The sequence below is a fragment of the Trichechus manatus genome, unplaced genomic scaffold, assembly GCF_000243295.1.
Source record: "Trichechus manatus latirostris isolate Lorelei unplaced genomic scaffold, TriManLat1.0 scaffold00221, whole genome shotgun sequence".
NCBI classification, from domain to species: Eukaryota; Metazoa; Chordata; class Mammalia; order Sirenia; family Trichechidae; genus Trichechus; species Trichechus manatus.
This window is the reverse complement of record NW_004444157.1, coordinates 3115459-3134795: the sequence shown is the minus strand read 5'-3', so window position 1 is coordinate 3134795 and position 19337 is coordinate 3115459. Positions and strand designations below refer to the sequence as shown.

Below are 19337 nucleotides of genomic sequence, written 5' to 3'. Positions count from 1 at the left end.
GTGTGTTTATTGAAACTTTGTTGTATATGAAGCACCAAACTAGGCACTTGGACACGTGGGATGGTAAAGGTATAAAAAAGAGTTAATCCCAAACCCGATTTGGTATTTGTCTACAAACTTGGCTGTGGACTAGCTTCTGAAAATACAAATCCATTTTTAACTCCCTCTGGAACTATTCTGGTGATTACTTTTTGAATCAGTTGACATGGTTGTGAACAATAAGATATAAAACGTGGCAACGCGTTCTGAAACCTGCTTAGGCTTTAATTTCTTAGCTGCTTCAGTTTTATAAATTGAGTGGCCACATTCACTGGCTTTAGTATCTTCAGGAATCTGAGTATTCTTAATTGAGGGCAAAGAGCTTATAAATAAAAAGTACTCTTGGAATGGAAATCACAGTGCTGTTAAAATATTGTCAATAGACTTGCAACATGGAGGTCCTTAAACCCACTGCTCCCCTGGTGAGTGAGAAGTTACTAATAGTGATTTCTACTCATGACCTACCCTGTCCCCACGCTTTGGTAAATTTTTCCTAGGATAATGCCCTCTCTCAGCCTTGGGGCTTCACTTGGCAATTCCAATTTGTTATGATACTCTTCCTTGGCTCACGACACTGTCCCTTAAAGTAGTTGATGTCTGTGGACCCTATATGTAAAGCTGGGTCAATTTGTAATAAAACATTTTGAACCTCTAAAAGCCTGCGCGTATTTGATGTGTCTGGGTACCCAAGCTGTTGAATCCCTGGCCACAACTGACAAATTAGGACCACACCCAGCTGGCCCTAAATGGAGGGCTTGATAAACCTCTCTCCAGAACGACCAGAGACAATAGGATGTGCGTGGAACTCTGCCCCTAATGCAAAACTGCGGAGACCTGCTGAGAGAATTGCTGTTGCTTTTCTGGCCACCAAGGAAGGGCTTAGTTTTCCTGATAACGTGCAGGTTGCCATAATTACTCTATCTTCCGTTTTCCACCATCAGCCTGCCCTAAATCCTTTCATGAATGCTAAGAAACTATAAATCTTTAGTCCTCTCTCTGATAGGGTTCCGTCTCTGTTTCTTCTCCGCTGGACTTCTGGATACTGGGGTGGGTGGGAAGGCAGGCACCATTTCTATTTGTTTGGGCTTTATCCATACTGTGTGAGACTGTACCTCTGTTTCTTATTCCACCATTGTAGCCAGGAAGTTCTAATCGGATTAACAGACCCCCCTCCTTGGCCAGAACTCCTAATGGTAAGAACAGGCAGAACCCCTAACACCTTCCCATCAGCGCATTATTACATTAAATAAATGAATTTTGAGACACTAGGCAAGTATATTTTAATAATGAGATCAATCATTTTAATAATTTTTATTTTTACAGGATAAACACTGATTCATTGCAGATTTTCTGATAAAACAATTAGCAGTCTCAAAGATTATTTCAATATATTTTTTAAGTTAGAGCAGATTTAAATAGGCACATTTCTCAAAACTAATTGAAAAGAGTACTTAAATGATCCCATTGAATGCATGTGGCATTATTCCTCATTTTATGCATACTGTTTCAATTAAGTGAACCTTGGCAGAAAATAGTGATTAATTTATCTAGACACTGGTAGCACTGAAAATATCAAAATCTATGCATTCTAATGTTTTGTAAGCATGCATATGTGTGATTCTGCTGCATCTATTTTACAGTCTTAATAATGATTATCCCCCTCTTCTTTCTGCTTTCACTGAGGATCTTACTTCAACAGATGTAATCACTCAGAAATTTTCTTATCACCCCTTTTCACCTATCATTTTCTAATTTTCAATAATGCCATTTATTTTGGAAAAGGGCTTTGGTGAAAAAAATTAAATTGCACTAAAATAAGACTATAGTACTGTCCCCAGCGCTGCTCATAACCAGTCAAACCTTTCATGCTTCAAATCGCAGGACTAGAAAATTGGCTTGCCAGGGCCCCCTGTCCATGCTTCTGTGATGGGCTGGGGCTTCCAAGTGCTATTGCTACGAGGTGGGGTGTAGATATAATTTCTTCAGATACAAAGTACACTGACTATGCACTGTCATTGTCCCTTCACTTTGGAGTTTCAGTTGGCAAAGGATCTAAAGGCTCCAGATGAATATTTGTGATTAAATCTATTACCCTGGGTGGTGAAAGTGGTTAATGCACTCAGCTGCTAACTGGAAGCTTAGAGGTTCAAGTCCACCCAGAGGTGTCTCAGAAGAGAGGCCTGGCAATCTACTTCCAAAAAATCAGTCACTGAAAATCCTACGGGCACACTTCTACTCTGACACACGTGGGGTTGCCATGAGTTGAAATCGACTTGAAGGCAACTGGTTTTTAGCTGTTTGGACATCCTACCTTACAACCATCCTTCTTGATATGTGCCCAGCTTCCTTTCTTCATTAACACCTTATCCTTTAAAGCTCAGTTACGAATCTGCAATCTCTCTTGCTTGGTTACTTTGGGACATCTTTGTAGATTCAGTTAAAAATGTCCAATGTTAACTGGAATAACAGCCACAGAGTACAATGGGAGTTGATTTACTAAAATAGTTACTTCCCTTAACAATATGATTTTAATATAAGACTTAATTTTGAACCTTAACTTTGAGTAACTATTATGAAGAAAAAAATGAATTTTTAAAAGACTTGATTCTACACTACTTATATGAGAACAATTTCTGAAATTCAAACATAGCAAGCTCCATTTTCTCAGCGATGAGGTACTTGCACAAAGTTCCCCATGGCCTTTTTGGTGTACAAATTTATAGTAATGCAGATTATTTCTAAGGAAATAATTTGACATAAAAGTTTGTTTTCTTTTTAAATTACTGTATTTAAAAAGTCATTCGAGTTGTAAACACTCAAGGGTAAGCCAGTTTTAGGGTCACATTATTGTGTCACAGTAACAGAAATGTGAGTCACATTTATTTCTTTAATTCATGGATTCAGGTTCTCCTAAATTCTCAATATTGAGCTACGACACTCTTGATATAAGTTGTTAGGAAAATCCAAATCTTCATTTCTGGCACCAAGGGTGCCAGAAATTATGTACTGTCCTGAAATCACACATAGTCAGCTGCTTTTGTATTTTGGTTAACCAGGTAGTTTGAAATTATTATCCCACTAGCACTGTCTTCCAATTTTAGAAGCAGAACTAGAGGAATTATACTGAGGTATACTTTGTGGTAGTTCTGCTGCCTCTCTACTGCCCCAGAACCAACCATGGTATTGAGGATGAATATGCAGAAATTATACTTTTTACCAGGTAGAAATCACCACAGGTGACCAACATCACCTATCTGTGGTGTCTATAAGATATTTAGATGACGGACTAATATGATTTTCAATAATCAGTCTAATTTTGTGGCCTCAGATATGTGATGAGATTATTACTTTTTTTTTTTACAAAATCTTTGAAGTTTTTTAACCTGTCTCTACATATGAACTTATCACTGAAATGTTTTCAGATTAAGTTTTGATTTCACAGAATCACAAAAAAGACGAGTATTAGCAAAGTTTTTTTGCTGTTATGCTTTCTAGTTTTCGTTTAATAACCAGAGGGCAATTTTATATAGTTTAATATAGGGGTGGGAAAATATCTGATGCTATCTTATGGTCACACTGTTGGCCAGACAAGAATCCAATCCATCCTTGTAGGACGAGTTGACGCCTACTTTAAAGGATTAAAAAGAAAAAGAAAAAAACAAAAAACTCATTCTACAGTACATGCGTATAGGAGATCAGTCCTGTATTCAGGCTTGCAAGTGTATTATTTGGTGGTTTGTAAAAACAGCTATTGCACCTCTTGGGGTTCTGAGAGAAACCAAGTATCTGAGGTTTTCTTCTTATCAGGAGAAAACTAGCTTAATATGGGGTGAAAAGCACACAACTGGTCTCTGTGGGCTTAACCGTTATGGAGGTCCTTCAAACAATCAGTGAGGAAATGGGTGGCTCTTCTCCCTTTATCGGGCATCCCTGGATGGCACTAACAGTTAAGTGCTCGATTGCTAACTGAAAGGTTAGAAGTACAAGTCCACCCAGAGGTGCCCGGGAAGAAAGGCCTGACAATCTACTTCTGAAAAATGAGCCCTTGAAAACCCTATGGAGTATAGTTCTACTCTGACAATATGGGGTTGCCAGGAGTTGGATTCGACTTCATGGCAAATGTTTGTTTTTTTCCTGTTTTCACTGTAGCATCTCTAGGTATGAACCAGGCAGACATCAGTCTGCTCTACAGCATAGTCCTTGCTATTTTCAGTTCATGATCTAACTTTTGATTCTATGTATGACTTTGGACCAATCACACATGGTTTGTTGCTGATTTTCTTTTCTTGAAAATTTTTAGTCAGGGCCAATTCTTCTGAAAACCACCTGGACTCTAACTCATAACAGGTTTCTTGACTCCATGTTGTAAAATCTGGATAGAGATACTGTCCAAACTGTCCAAAGAGTAATGTTTGAATTCACAGTAACAAAAGTTACAAAGTTTGTGCAAAAGACATTGTACACCACTGGAGTACATAGAGCTTGCTATAGTTAATTTTATATAAAGCTGCATTTCTCATTAAAACTATTCTGTGCTACATTAAAAGTTAATTCTCTGATTTAATTTTCCCTAACAACAGCAACAACAAAAAAACTGAATGCTCATTTAATCTCGGAAATTTAAAGATGCAAACTGCATATTTGTGATGCTTGTAAATGCCATCATAATAAATCACTGGAATCTTTTAAACACCATAATTGCTTTGGAGGTCTTCAAGTTTTCCGAGGGTCATAAAGTAAACCCGGCTGTGGCGATTGCGCAGGGTAGAGGTAAAGAACAGCTTTAAAACAGAGAGAGAGAGAGAGAGAAAGAGACACCGTCAGTAGATATTTAATATATTTTAACCTTATATTCGATAGACAAAAGTTTTAAGTACTATGATGCAACTATAATTTCAATTCCTCTTCATCTGCCAATAAAATATTAAGAAATTAAAAAAGAATAAGAATTTCAATTAGTATGGAGTCTAAATCATAGATTTAAAAAATAACTGCTTACCGTATTCTATATAATTTTAGTTTGTATGGCTTAAAAAAAGTTAGTTTCTTGTAGGTGGCATTCATCTGCTAAAGTTTTTGATTAGTTTTAGTTAAAAAATTCCCTTTTTCTGTCTTCTTTTCAATAATCTACCACTTTTACTCAAGTTGTCTTTTCTTTTTCTTCTAAAATAAGGAAACAATTAAATTATTTAGCTGCTGTTTGCCATTGCTGCTGGTGTTAAGTGGCCACTGAAATTTTCTACTTTGCAATTCACTCTTTCAGTGGAATGGACCAACATCAATAGGTTGATACGAGTTAAACACAATGGCTTAGACAGGGACATGTTGGGTAAATGTGGTTTGTACCATAAAGAAAATCAGACTAGAACATGGACATAAATATCAAACAGGGGCCTCTTTGTCATGACTGGGGCTTTCAACATCCACAATGGTTATACTTAGGAGGGTTTGTGACATAAAAATGATGATAATGATAAGATATGCTAGCTACCCTTGACTCACCACCTTTTATGTGCCAGGCACTCTGTGAGATGCTTACTATGTACACATTGTCATTAATTCTCACAATGACCTCCAAAGCAGTTATTAATATCCCCATTTTGGAGATGAAGAAACTAGGGCTGGGAGAGATTAATCAAACTTTTCAGCTTCTCACACCTAGTTAGGTGTCAGAGCCAGGAATGCATCCTAGGTCTGTCTTATCTCAAACACTGGACCTTTCCATTACATCCCTTTGCACTGCAAATCGGCACCTTTCCTTGATGTACACTGCTTTACCCTAGTTGTTCTGATATTAACTTGAATCCTTTTGCAGTGTCTTCTAAATGTGAATGTTTTCTAATTCTAGCTTTGTGCTTTTATTTCTCATAATATGTGGAGACTGAAAATGATTTTATGTGATGATCTTTTCAATATAAACCATCTGAAATGGTTATCGAAATTGATAAAATTATCCAAGTAATTGCCAAATCTCAACTTCTATTTTTCTTTGGTGCAAAACGGACATAGTAATATCTACTTGTGAAGATTAAATGAGATAACTTTTTAAAGTACCTAGCACAAGGCCTACCACATAATTTTTTCCTTTTTCTGTTATTAGATTATTATCTAAAGGTCTAAAAGGCAGATTTGCTCAAGCATACTGTGTAAAATATCAGTTTAATATGAAAATAGAAAGGATTATGGATCAAAGACAATAATGGATTTCACACCAAACAAGATAATAGCTAAGCTTCCCTTAGGACATGAGCAGAATTTTTACTTTTTAAAAAAATGGCTTCCTTTTGAAACCAAATTTTATCATTTACCAAATCAATATTTTGATGTAAAATGTTGAATTGTTTTTATCAATAGTAAGTCAATTTGAAAAATATAGCACAAATACATTCATGGCTGGAAGGAAAAGGATATAACTTTCTTTAGTTAATTTATAATGTTTGCTTTATTTTTGTTATAACTGGGAGATGTAAGCTATACCTTGTCCCCTCGGGTACACAGGAATCTCAGCTTCTTAATTGACCTGCGCTTCAGCTCACTTTCCAGAACCCTTGATTGCAAAGAACGCACTTCAATGGCCTTTTGACCCCATCCTGTGGTTCTCTGTGTACACTCATAAGCTACAATAAAAATTATAAAAGCACAAAATTTTTCCAGCAGTGAAAGAAAATTATAACGACAGTCAATGTTTGATTATTAAGAGGCTCACTGTTATAGTTTAGGTTGAAAAAAATCCCTCCATTTTCTTCTCCTTCTATAGTCAGTCATTTGGTCATTTTGCTGCTCAGGAGTGATGTTCAAACCAGCTATCTAATGATACCATTGTGACCAACACAGAATTTCTAGATCTCTTGGCTTCTCCAATACCACAGAAAAAGCCAAGGGTTAGTTAGGGAAATTCAAATCTACCCAGTCATTCTTTATTTTAGTCTTGGTAAAGTACAGCATTCCATATGGGTTTGCATTTGTACTCAAGTGATATACATGGAAACCTGACTCTTAAAAATGAAAACTGTTAAGAAAAATGACTTGCTGCAAGAATGACGTTAGCAACTCTAATGCAATTCAATAAATTACGATGTTATATAAAGAGAACTGAAGCTTGTTTGAATCCGTTAAGGCTTTCTTCTGCTCAGGAAATTTTTATAATATTTTAACTTTTTGGTCCTGTTTATATTACTTTGTGACAATAAAGATGATGATAATAATTACCTTAAAGCAGAAACCTCATTATGTAAATAGCCATACAGCCAGCTGGTGTTGTAAGGTATTTTCAGGCATAGGGAAAAGCATAACTGTTAAATGTTGAAATTTCAAGTTGATATTCTTTATATTCTTTAAAGGGAAGCAAATTTCCATAAATAAACAAAATTCTAGTACTTAAAACATCATCAAGATTTTGACTAAAGCTAAAATAGTCTGGAAAACACCAAAATAAGGCACCCTCATTCCCATATCAACAAATCAGAATTCGGTGAATTAATTTGACTTTCCATTACAGAAGAAGTTCAATGTTGATAAAAATTAATATATATATAAAACCAAACCCACTGCTGTCAAGTCAATTCTGACTCATAGTGACCCTATAGGACAGAGTAGAACTGTCCCATAGGGTTTCCAAGGAGCAGCTGGTAGATTTGAACTGCTGAACTTTTGGTTAGCAGCTGAACACTTAACCTCTGCACCACCAGGGCTTGGAGATATATATACACACACACACATATATACACATATATATATCGGAATCTACTCGACAGCAATGGTTTTTTTTGGGGTGTGTATATATATATATATATATATATATATATATATTTCCTTATCTTTCTCAAATGTTCTAGAATGCCTTTGTTTAAACAAAAATTTATCTGGCTGTGTTTGTACGCATTAAATATGGATAAAAGGACTCATGAAGATATTATTAAGCTTTTATAAAAATGACTCTTCATAGGCATAGTATGAACCATTTTGAATCCTGCAACTAAAACTTGTGAAGCATTTACTATCTCCTCCTTCCTTTTACATTAAAATTCAAAATATGATGCATATGAAAATGATACCAAAATTGTAATTAAGTTACAATCATTTTGATTCAGAAAAATTGCTTTCCTGGAAGAAGACTTCATAAGTTTAATTTCAGATTAGACTTAAAATCAGCCCAGATATAAAGGAAGCAAGGGAAATCACAATGGCCTGAGTGATGCGAACAAGTAATAGATACAGTCTATCTGGATTTGTATTTATTCACCTATGTGACTACTTCATTAAAAATGGTATTTTTGTCAACAACCTCACAGGGCGGAGATTTCTAAGCTTAATGCATAGGCTACTTGCTGAATTCAAGTACACAATTGATATAGCATCCCAAAATTTCTACCTTAGTCTTGAAACTAAAGCCTGCTGAAAAATTTGGCACATAAATTCACCACTTAAACCTAGCTACTGAGTAGCTGTATGGGACAGCTTGCTTTCTGAGGCTGGACACTTAGTAATACTTGCTGTGATTGCTGTGCCTCTAAACATTTGTTTGGAAATCCAAAGCAATTATCCTATTATTATAAATATTTATTATAGCTTGAGGAAGTGTAAAACTTAAGATTGGGGACACATGGATCTGGGTTAGTTTTAAATTGCTAAGGTTTTTTTTAGACAGAAAAATAGAGTAATTGATGTATGTAATATTAGTATTATACTGTAATCTTTAGTACATTCTCAAAAATCTTTAATAGGCAAACAAAAATATCATGTTCTTATAGTACTATAATTTATTTTACATATATATATAGGGAGATGTTTTTCAAATTCTAGCAAATTAAAATAGCTTTTTCTTTTAGGTCAGAAGATGTCCTAATGACAAGAACTGTGCCAGATGACTTTTCAAGATCTCTTTGATTCCTATGATCGTCTAGTGGCATAAATATAGGGATTCCTTCAACCTCTCATTTGAATTGAATTTCCTTATTCCCATTTCTGATTAACATGCTGATCACAAAACTACCACTGTAAAGATTAGAAAAAATTCTTTATTTTTAGTTCCTTTTGCCCCAGATCTGTCAATTATGGTGTAAGCATTACCTTCTGTCACTTAAAACAGTTATAAACCCTCTGTGAGTTCTTACCTGTTTGGAGGAAATGGAACAGGTTTTCAGGACAATCCTTAATACTATGTATGCAAAAAGAATGGATTCTGCAGATGTAATGCAAAGTGCCGTTATCCCATAATGAAAAATGACCATTAAAAGGCGGTTCTTTCAAACTGGTCCTTAAAGCCACATGAGAACCACATGTAGCAATTTTACAGAGATTTCATAAGTTTCTGGGTTCTCTGTTGACATACTTCTTCTCTTCCTCCTTCTTTCTCTCTCTTTCCCTCTCTCTCACCCCTTTATTTATTCCATTAAATTCCTCCTCCTTTCATATTTATCCTCTATCAAATCTTTCTGCCTTCTCTAATATTTCTAATTATCATATGTATTCTGTTCTCTATCTACAATCACCCCTATATTTACCAAGCCTCAGAGACATACCCAAGAATTATTCTGATTTCCCAGCTCAGCAACACTGCATGGTTAGGAACTAAAAAAAAAAAGGTCCTTGTCTGATGAAGAAGAAAAGGCAGTTATCTTTACTTTGCCATCTGGGTGGTATCTAATAGGCATTCTAGTCAGTCATTATCTATCTTTTTTCTAAATGAGGAATGATGAAATTTTTGTGACAACTAATATGTCACATATTCGGTTTGAATTTGATTCTTCACAGACGTATCAGTCACTAAACAGAACACTACTGACTGTGAGAAATAGAAGTATTTTGCTCTTTTTTAAATCACCATTTGGCAGTCTCTTAAGATAAGTGTAAACCCCAAAAATCAATGTGATGGAAAGAAGGATTTTCAACATCTGTGTAAAGTCTGCAAGCAAAAGGAGTTAAAAATATAGATTGTTGTGGAACAGAATTCATTCCTGTTTCAATTACATAACTATTTCAAATGAACAACAAATTGGATAACCAAAAGCAGCTTCTTAGTGGTATTCCTGTGAATTCATTAAGCATACGACACGCACACACACACACACACACACACACACACACACACACTATCTTCCTAAGGGAACAGGTACGCAGGATCCCAAATTAATAGTACGTACCTTGAGAAAATGTGATGATAATACAAGCAACTTTTTATTAGGACATATTTTTTACTCTTTCAAAGCTGCTCTGGGATCATCTAAAAGACTAAGAAATTTTATACATACCTACAGAAGATGGTATGTCTTTCCACACTTCAAGGATCTTCTTGAAGAGTTGCTCATTTGCTTCCATAGAAAGGGCTTCAGCATTGAAGGTGAGCATCATGCCAATTCCCAAGCAATCAGGTAGAATGACGATATTCTGTGGTATAATGATTTCCAGGGGCTGGAATTATGTTTCATAAAGATTTATGTGTCCAACATTTTATCACTATTACTTTAATTGAAGCAGCTTGACTGAGCAATAAAGACCAAAACGAGGTTCAAAGTGCAGGGAAAGGAGGAGAAAATGTCTATTTCAAAATTAAACTACATGCCATCCAAACCTTGAAAAGAGCCTTCCTTATGGCCTAAAGTAGTCACTGTGCAATATTTCTTTACATTTTTGAGAAATACCATCTTGAAACAAGTCCAGATATATTTCCAACACAGAGAAAGTTGCTCCACTTTCACAAAATGTTACATATAATAGATGTTACTTCTACAGAGTTGAATTTAAATTAATTTCAGCACATCTATGAACACTTTAGTAATGAATATGTGAACCAATCAAATCACAGCTTATCAGCCAATTCAAATCAGAAATAGAAAATTGACTTAAAAATAGCTTGAGCTTAAAATGCTTATAAAAGGCAGCTTTATAATATTCTTCACTGCTTGATATAACAGTCACCTTCCCTTCTCCTCCCAAAATGTATGGTTTCTTATCTAACTTATATAGTCTTAAAATACATTCAATACACAAAGGACTAAGACTCACAAAAGCTAAGGAACTTATCAAATTCAGAGACTTATTACATGACATAATATGAGATACTAAGAAATACCCAAGCATTCCTAATTCTTATGCTGCATAAAATATGTGACAAAATTTGCTTAAACTATAGAAATTGTCACATTAGCAGTTATTTCCCTGATCAATGAACAATTACACTACTCTATCACTTCTCAAAATTAGCAAATTACAGGAAGAAAGTCAGAAACTATACTTGCCAAACTGAGCATACTCAGGCCAAGTGCTTGAGGCCATGTCTCAGCAGCTACTATCCTTAAAACTAAAATGGGAATCCAGAGACGAAAAGCAATTTTAATGCGTTGCCTGGGCACTCGCATGAGCAACTGAATCAGAAAAGAGATGAAGAGAGGAAAAAGTGCAAGAAAGAAAGGTCGTCTTAATAAAATCTGTTTAGAATAAAACAGGACCGGTGCAAATCCAGAATGCTTCAGATTTAATTCTCTTACTTCTCAGATGATTCCTGAAGTAACCAATTATTCTTCAGCACACATGGCTCCCTTGTAGCATTACAGCTTTTGTGATCTAGCACTCTTGGGGAAAATACTATTTTTAGTACGTTCCGTTTCAAAAGACACCCTCCCCTCTCTTGTATTAGACTCCTTTCTCTCTTGATGGGTCAAGACACTAGGGTATTTAGCTAAAAATATTATTTCTGAATATACATAAGCTATCTTAATTAGGTCAGAAAACAGTTTTAAAGAAACTCATCCTCTCTTATGCTAGCTTCTACGATAATTAACTAATGATTGCCTCACAAGGAAATAATTCTCTTTACTTAGCAGTCAAGTGGTATAGAGGGCTCAGCTTTCTGGAATGGCTTTTCAAACAAGTGTAAACTTGGACCACTACTGTAATGTTCAGTACTGCACTCACTTTTAAATAAAGGCCATCTGACACAACATAAAAAAAAGATGCAGAAAAAAATAAGATGCAGGAAGCTATGGAAGACACACCAATCCAAAGAGTACTGTAAGACTTATCTCAAAAATAACATGACCTCATAGTTAGGTGACTTGGCTGGGCTTGGTTCAGTATTTTCTACATGATCAAGGTGATTTCTATATAATTGTAGGTGACAACTACGTTATCAGCTAATGAAATTGTTAATATGACCAAAACACTTTTTTTAAATGTCCCCACTCATGATCGGACAATTGCTCTCTGTAATTTCTCAGAGACATATGAGAAATTCTGAAATCTGTTCAAAACACCACATAGCTACAGTGATTTAATACCAATGACCATGAAGATGGTACAGGACTAGGGAATGTTTCATTATGTTACACATAAGGTCATCATGAGCCAGAGCCGACTGAACAGCAACTAACAACAACAATCTTGAACCTATTGCCTTTGAGTCGATTCGGACTCATAGTGACCCTATAGGACAGAGTAGAACTGCCCCATAAGGTTTCCAAAGCTGTAATCTTTATGGAAGCAGACTGCGACATCTGGCGAGTTTGAACTACTGACCTTTCTGTTAGCTGCTGAGTGCATTAACCACTGTGCCACCAGGGCTCCTTACAACTACACAGTGATTTAAAAATATATGAGTTTTCTCCTGGAATTTTTATATAATCCTAAAGAGCTAAAATTTTAGTTGTCTATAAACTAGGAAATTAAGAAAGGGTGAAGCAGAGAAATGCTGCTCCAGCCTTTTCTTTTAAAAATAATTTTCAATAATACAAACATCATTGCTATCAGTGAATTTGAGATATAGTGAAATTATATTTTATATGGGTGTGTGAGTATACTATGCTATGCTGGTGTTTTTTGTATAAATGATATGCATTGTATTTTTATTACTATTCTTTTTTTTAGGTGTTGAGGCATATTTTCACTATTTATAGTTATTTTAGAGGTTAAAAGTTGAGGTACATTGGCTTTTTCTGAATCCTTTAATCAAAAATCCCAACTATAGTTGATACTATAAGAGAACACTATGACAGTCTGTTATACAAAGCAGTTAAAGTAATACAATATGGATAAAGATGAGGGATATACATAATAATGGTTCAAATTTTAATACTCACGTTGTATTTGTAAAGAATCTGTTGATGCATTATGGGGGTGCTCAAGGGCTGAAGGATCGCAGATTCAAATACCTAAAAAGGGCTAGTTATGCTAAATCCATAAAGATGGATGGATAGGACATGCAGAGCATATACCCCATGTAAAATGGGACAGGCATAAATCAGTTCCAGTTGATAATGGCTAGATAGAAATGTGGACCTGATGTTGTCAGATCTTCTGGTTTTTCAACAGAAGTACAGATTTTCAAATGTAAACTGTATTCATTAAATATCAACAAAACACACTGTTGTAGACAAACAAAATCTATCTATAGTACAGACTCAGCTGTCTGGCCTAAGAAACTATCAGCAATTTTTGTTTATCCATGAACTAGTTCCCGGTATTCTATACTTACCTTTTTGTTATCAGTTCCCAAATATATATTGCTAATCATATTTTTGAACCTTTAAGGGTTTTGACAGTTGAAAAAATTCTAATACTGATAACTCATAATTTCTAGGGATCTGAAGGTATTATCTTACGTTATTGGGTAGGGTCACATCAGAGATAACCTCAGATTCTGCATCGATAATGTGATATCCATCTGCTGAGCTGAAGAAAATCTTTAGTCTTTTTTCAGAACCAATAGCCAGGTCAACTGTCACTGGCTTACGACCAACTGTTGGAAATACCTGCAAATATAAAACCAAATATGGACAAAAGGCCAAGAATGACACTTGGACTAAGGCAAAAACTCTCCCACTATTTGCTTAGCAGGTTTTTAAAATGCAGGTTTATTTTTAAAATGGCACTATGATAAAGACCTATATATTATAGCTTCTCTTAGGTCTGTTATTGTAAAAAGGACATATTTATATTCAGATTATAAATATTGAGTTTCCCTTCAAAGAGCAAATTGCCAAGGATCATAAGACCTTTGCATGGTAGTACACTCTGTTTGTTATCTTTAAATTCCTTGCCTTGAGCTTCAGCAAGTGAAGGAGCTCATCTGGTCTCTTAAACCGATTCGCTGGATCAGCTGCCTGTATTTTTGCCAGTATTCGTATATAGGCTTCATAGGACATGTAGTCTCCTTCAGAGTCTGCTGATTGATCAATGCATACTTGGTAGGGAATGAAAAAGGTGAGACATGTTAACCTACCACAGAATGGGAGTACTCTAGGCTCCTATGGTTCCTAGTCCAAGGAAACCAATGGCCAAAACAGGATTCGCTGCCAAGACAGGTCACAGTAGAGGACTGAGTATCATGGCATTCATCATACGGTAGTCACGAGGTGGGATTCAAGAACTGGAGTGAGGACTTGGAACAGGAACTGTGTATCAGGCTAGACAGAAGGTTGGTACTTATCTCTTTGCTTTCCAGCTCCATACCAGGCAGCTCTGACCAATCAGCAGACCCCCAAGAACAAACCCATATCCAAATACTGACAGCTGATCCAAGGCTCAGTTTAGGGAGATCAGATCAGGGATGTGATCTGTGTCAGGGCAGACCCAGACTGTCTATATAGTAGTCTATATGCTGTTTATTTATTGTGCAAATAGACATTGAGAGACAGTCATAAGAATTAGGCCATCTTTATTGTATACATATGATGTATTGGCCTATAAAATATACCATGTAAACAGATCCTGATCGAAGGTACAGTAGTAGTTCCTGCATATCGTCCTGGGGTCTATCAGGATGTATACCTATCAGTACTTTGGAAACATTCGCCGTGGACCAACTAGTTCAAAATCAACTAGGCATTTGTTAAAAATATAGATTCCCAGGCCCCACTCCAGACCCACTAATTCAACCTGGGGTTGGGTCTGAGATCTTAATTTTCATCAAATGCTCCAGGTGATTCTGGTGTACAGCTTAGGTTAGGAGCTACTGGACTCTATATAAAGCCACCGGTTTATTGACTCATCCTTATTACTATCAAATAAATGCAAAATAATCCTATTTAAGTGGAATAGCTTTAATTTTGATGCATTATAAGTTACTCTAGATAAAAACAGTTCCCAGTTTATGGAATATGAGAAAACAGAAATCATTAACTTTTGAGGCTGATCCATAAAAATTCAGCTAAACAACACTAAAGGTGAAAATAATACTAGCAATCCAAATAAACCTAACCACCACGCCTCACAATATTTCTAGAGAGAAACGTTTTTAGAGTTCTAGCTTGGAAGGAATATAGACCCACTACTTTTCTCCCCACCCCCATCTTTTGTAGCCCTGGTAATTGGAGAAGGCTTTCTTTTCCCTCATTCCTCCTCCAATGGGATTCCGCTCTCTACCACTGCCGCATCTCTTCTTACCTTTCCTCTGCTTTCCACCCCCTCCCCCCACTAAAAGAGAATAGGGACTTTCTCAGCTTCAAGCCATTGTGGTGGCACCCAAAGCCTGTGTTTGGGGCTCTAGAAAAGAGCATCTTCATGTTGACTACAGTAATTGGGAGTAAGGAGCTGGTGGGAACGGGAGGGGTCAGGGATTTCCCTCATACTCTCCTTTGTTATGGTGCCTGTGAATTGTCTAAAAAAGGGTTAAACATTAATTGTAGAAGAATGGTGTATATTTGTGCACTTATATTCCAAAACATTGCTCTGTGTATCATTTCCTGGGAGAAGAAAAATCGTATAATCCAAATGAAAAGGAGATCACTCACTTTAATTGCAGTGCTTTCATCAAAGGACTTTGGTGCCCACACATAAAGGTGAATTGACGATTTCAAAGCAATTGCAATATAAGTTGTTTCTTCATGTTGAACTACAATGATAAAATATAAAGAAGTAACAATTCCATAGAGTTAACAAGAACACTCAAGTCTTTGTATTTGTCATTGAAAATGTCATAAGCACAATATAAGAGCACAGAAAACGTATTTTTAGAAAAGTTACTTGGTTAAAACTTGGTGTCCAAAAAAAGGGGACAAAATTTATAGTTTTAGCACTTACTTCAAAACACTCTAAACTGTACACTGAAAAGTACGAAACATTGCTGAAAGAAATTAAAGAAGATCTAAATAAATGGAAAAACATTCTGTGTTCATGGATTGGAAGACTTGATATTGTTAAGATGACAATACCACCCAAACCAATCTATAGATTCAATGCAATCTTTATCAAAATCCCAATGACTTTTTTTGTAGAAATGGAAAAGCTGATCCTAAAATTCATATGGCGTTGCAAGGGGCTCAGAACAGCCAAAAAAGTCTTGAAAAAGAAAATGTTGGAGGACTCACACTTCCCGATTTCAAAACTTACTACAAACCTGTAGTAATCATAATAGTGTGTCTTACTGTCATAAGGATAGACATATAGATTAATGAAATAGAATTTAGAGTACAGATATAAACTCATACATTTATGGTCAATTGATTTTTGACAAGGGTCCCAAGATGATTCAATGGTGGAGAGAATAGTCTCTTGAACAAATGGTTTTGGGACAACTGGATAGTTACATGCAGAAGAATGAAATGGGATCCCAACTTCACACTATATAGAAAATTAACTCAGAATGTATAAAAGACCTAAATAGAAGGGCTAAAACTATAAAAGTCTTCGAAGTAAACGCAAGGGTAAATCTTCATAACCTTGGATTAGGCAATGTTTTCTTAGATACGAAACCAAAAGCACAAGTAAAAACAAAATATTGTTAAATTGTTAAAAATTAAAAACTTTAATGCATCAAAGGACATTATCAAGAAAGTTAAAAGACAATCTACAGAGTGGGAGGAAATATTTACAAATCATACACATGATAATTGACACAGAGGCTCCAACTATGGGCTCAAGCATAACAATGATTGTGAGGATGGTGCAGGACAGGGCAGTTTTTCATTCTGTTGTACATAGGGTCACTATGAGTCAGAACTGACTCGACAGCACCTAACAACAGCAACCACATACATGATAAAGTTTTAACATCTACAATATATTAAAAGTGTCTACAACAAAAAAGACAAACAATCCAAACAAAAAATAAGCAAAGGTTGGGGTGACGAAAAAGTTTTAGAAACAATAGTGGTGATGGTTGCACAACATTGTGAATATAAGCAACACCACTGAATTGTATACTTTATGGGCAGCCAGAATGAGCCACAAGACAGATAATCAACATATGAATAACCAAAGTTATACACCCACACACAAAATTAAGATGGGAAAATTAAATAGCAGTGCCAGTCACTATTCTAAGTGTTATACAAATTTTAACTCATTAAATCCTCATAACTACCTTACAAGTTATTATTTTCCACATTTTACAGCTAAGAAAACTGATAAACAAAGAAGTTAAGTATATATCATATAAGTGACTTGTATCTAGAATATATAAAGAACTCTCCTAACTCAACAATAAGGCAAATTACCCAACCAAAAAATGGGCAGAGGACTTCCACAGACGCTTCTCCAAAGAAGATATGGCCAATAAGCACATGAAAAGATGCTCAGCATCATTAGTCACTAGGGAAACGCAAATCAAAACCACAATGAGATATCACTTTACACTCACTTGGATGGCTATAATAAAAAATACACAATAACAAGTCTTGGGAAGGTTGTAGAGAAAATGGAACCCTTATACATTGTGATGGGAATGTAAAATAATGAATTTTGAAAAAGTTTGGCAGCTGTACCTGAGAGAAAAGAAAATAAGCATATCCACAGAGACACATATTATAATGTTCATAGTAACATTATTCATAATAGCCAATGTCTATAAACTGATGAATAGATAAACAAAAGTGGTATATTTATACATTGGAATATTATTGAGCCATAAAAAAGAATGAAGTACTGATACATACTACCACACAGATGAATCTTTAAAAAAATCATTTTATGCTAAAAGAAGCCTGTCCCAAAAGACTACATATTGAATGATTCTATTTATATAAAATGTCAAGAATAGGGAAATCTATAGGGTCGCTATGAGGCAGAATCAATTCAATGGCAACAGGTTTGGTTTTTTTTTTTATAGTGAAAGAAAGTAGATCAGTGGTTTCCTAGGAGTGTAGGGGGAGGAGAGGTGGAATGGGGGGGGCGGTAACTGGTAATAGATGCGGGATTTCTCTTTGAGGTCATGAAAATCAGACATTGGTGATGGTTGCACAACTCTAAATATACTGAATCTATTGAATTGTATACTTTAAAAGGGTGCATTTTATAGTACATAAATTATATCTCAATGAAGTTTCTTAAAACAGAAAAAACAAAAAGATATTAACAAATGATGTGCCAAGTCACATAGCTAGTAAGTGGCTGATTCCAACCAGGCCGCCCACCTCTATCTGTACCCTTAACCACTCACTCATTTGTCACTTTCTCCAAAAAAAGAACTTTGTAAGACAGATAGTGCTACTTTTTCCCTTGATTCTGGACATAGCCTCTCTGAGCCTCCTCTTGTATGACTTCCCTGGACTCAAGTTCTTGCCGGCTTGGCCTATGGTATCTGCTTGTTCTCAGTTAGCCCTTCTGGCTCTTATGCAATTTGTTATCTTACGTGCTAGATCTCTACCTTGTGTTAAAATCCCTCTTCCTTGGCTGAGATATTGCTTCTGGCTTCACTAGCTAGACTTCATTTTAGACCAACACACAAGTTCTTTCTCTGTCAATCTGAGGCTAGCTTATTCTTTCATTGTTTTTTGTACCGTTCCCAAGTAGGTCAAAGGAATATGGTCAATTAACCTCCAAAAAGCAAAGGAATTCTTTGTTAAGTAAATGCCTATTATAAATTTAATATAGGGCAGTAACTGGTGTCAGTACATAATTTTGTGGATCTTTGAAAGCTATGAAAATACCACGCATGTATGAGTACACTGCTGTCCTCTCTAAAGATGCTACTGTTCCACCTGTTAGTAAGACAAATGCTTTTGGTTGTTGAGAGCTGGGTTGGATTGATCGGAGGTCAGCTAGGAAAACTGGACTTACCTAGTCTATCCTCTTACCAAGGACACAGATTTGCAAGATGACTACATTTGTAATGATCTCTTATTGAACTAACAATCTACAAGTAAATAGGAGGCAATTCTGTTATAGAAATTCCTGATTTAACACCTGGGGTAGGGTATCTTTCATTTCTGGGGCTTCCAAATTTACATTATCTGACTTGGAAGGAAGTTGTGATACTTAAAACTAGAAGAAAGTACTGTGTTTATTTAATGTCTAAATTATCTGAATATACCGTTCTTCCTTTAATGGCGTGTGTGTGTGTGTGTGTGTGTGTGTGTGTGTGTGTG

The 19337-nt window shown here is 35.7% G+C and overlaps 1 protein-coding gene across 1 annotated transcript in view; it reads right to left on the bottom strand.

The window, feature by feature from the left end:
• Positions 1–4159: 4159 nt before the first annotated feature.
• NRK (Nik related kinase) overlaps positions 4160–19337 on the bottom strand; it is a 146906-nt gene continuing 131728 nt past the window's right edge. The window contains exons 24-29 of the mRNA XM_004388913.2: positions 15761–15865; positions 14073–14215; positions 13635–13784; positions 10290–10449; positions 6517–6656; positions 4160–4820 (exon numbers count right to left, since the gene is read on the bottom strand). Coding sequence (XP_004388970.1) covers positions 4725–4820; positions 6517–6656; positions 10290–10449; positions 13635–13784; positions 14073–14215; positions 15761–15865 — 794 coding nt within the window. The 3' untranslated portion in view covers positions 4160–4724. The remainder of the gene's footprint in view (positions 4821–6516; positions 6657–10289; positions 10450–13634; positions 13785–14072; positions 14216–15760; positions 15866–19337) is intronic.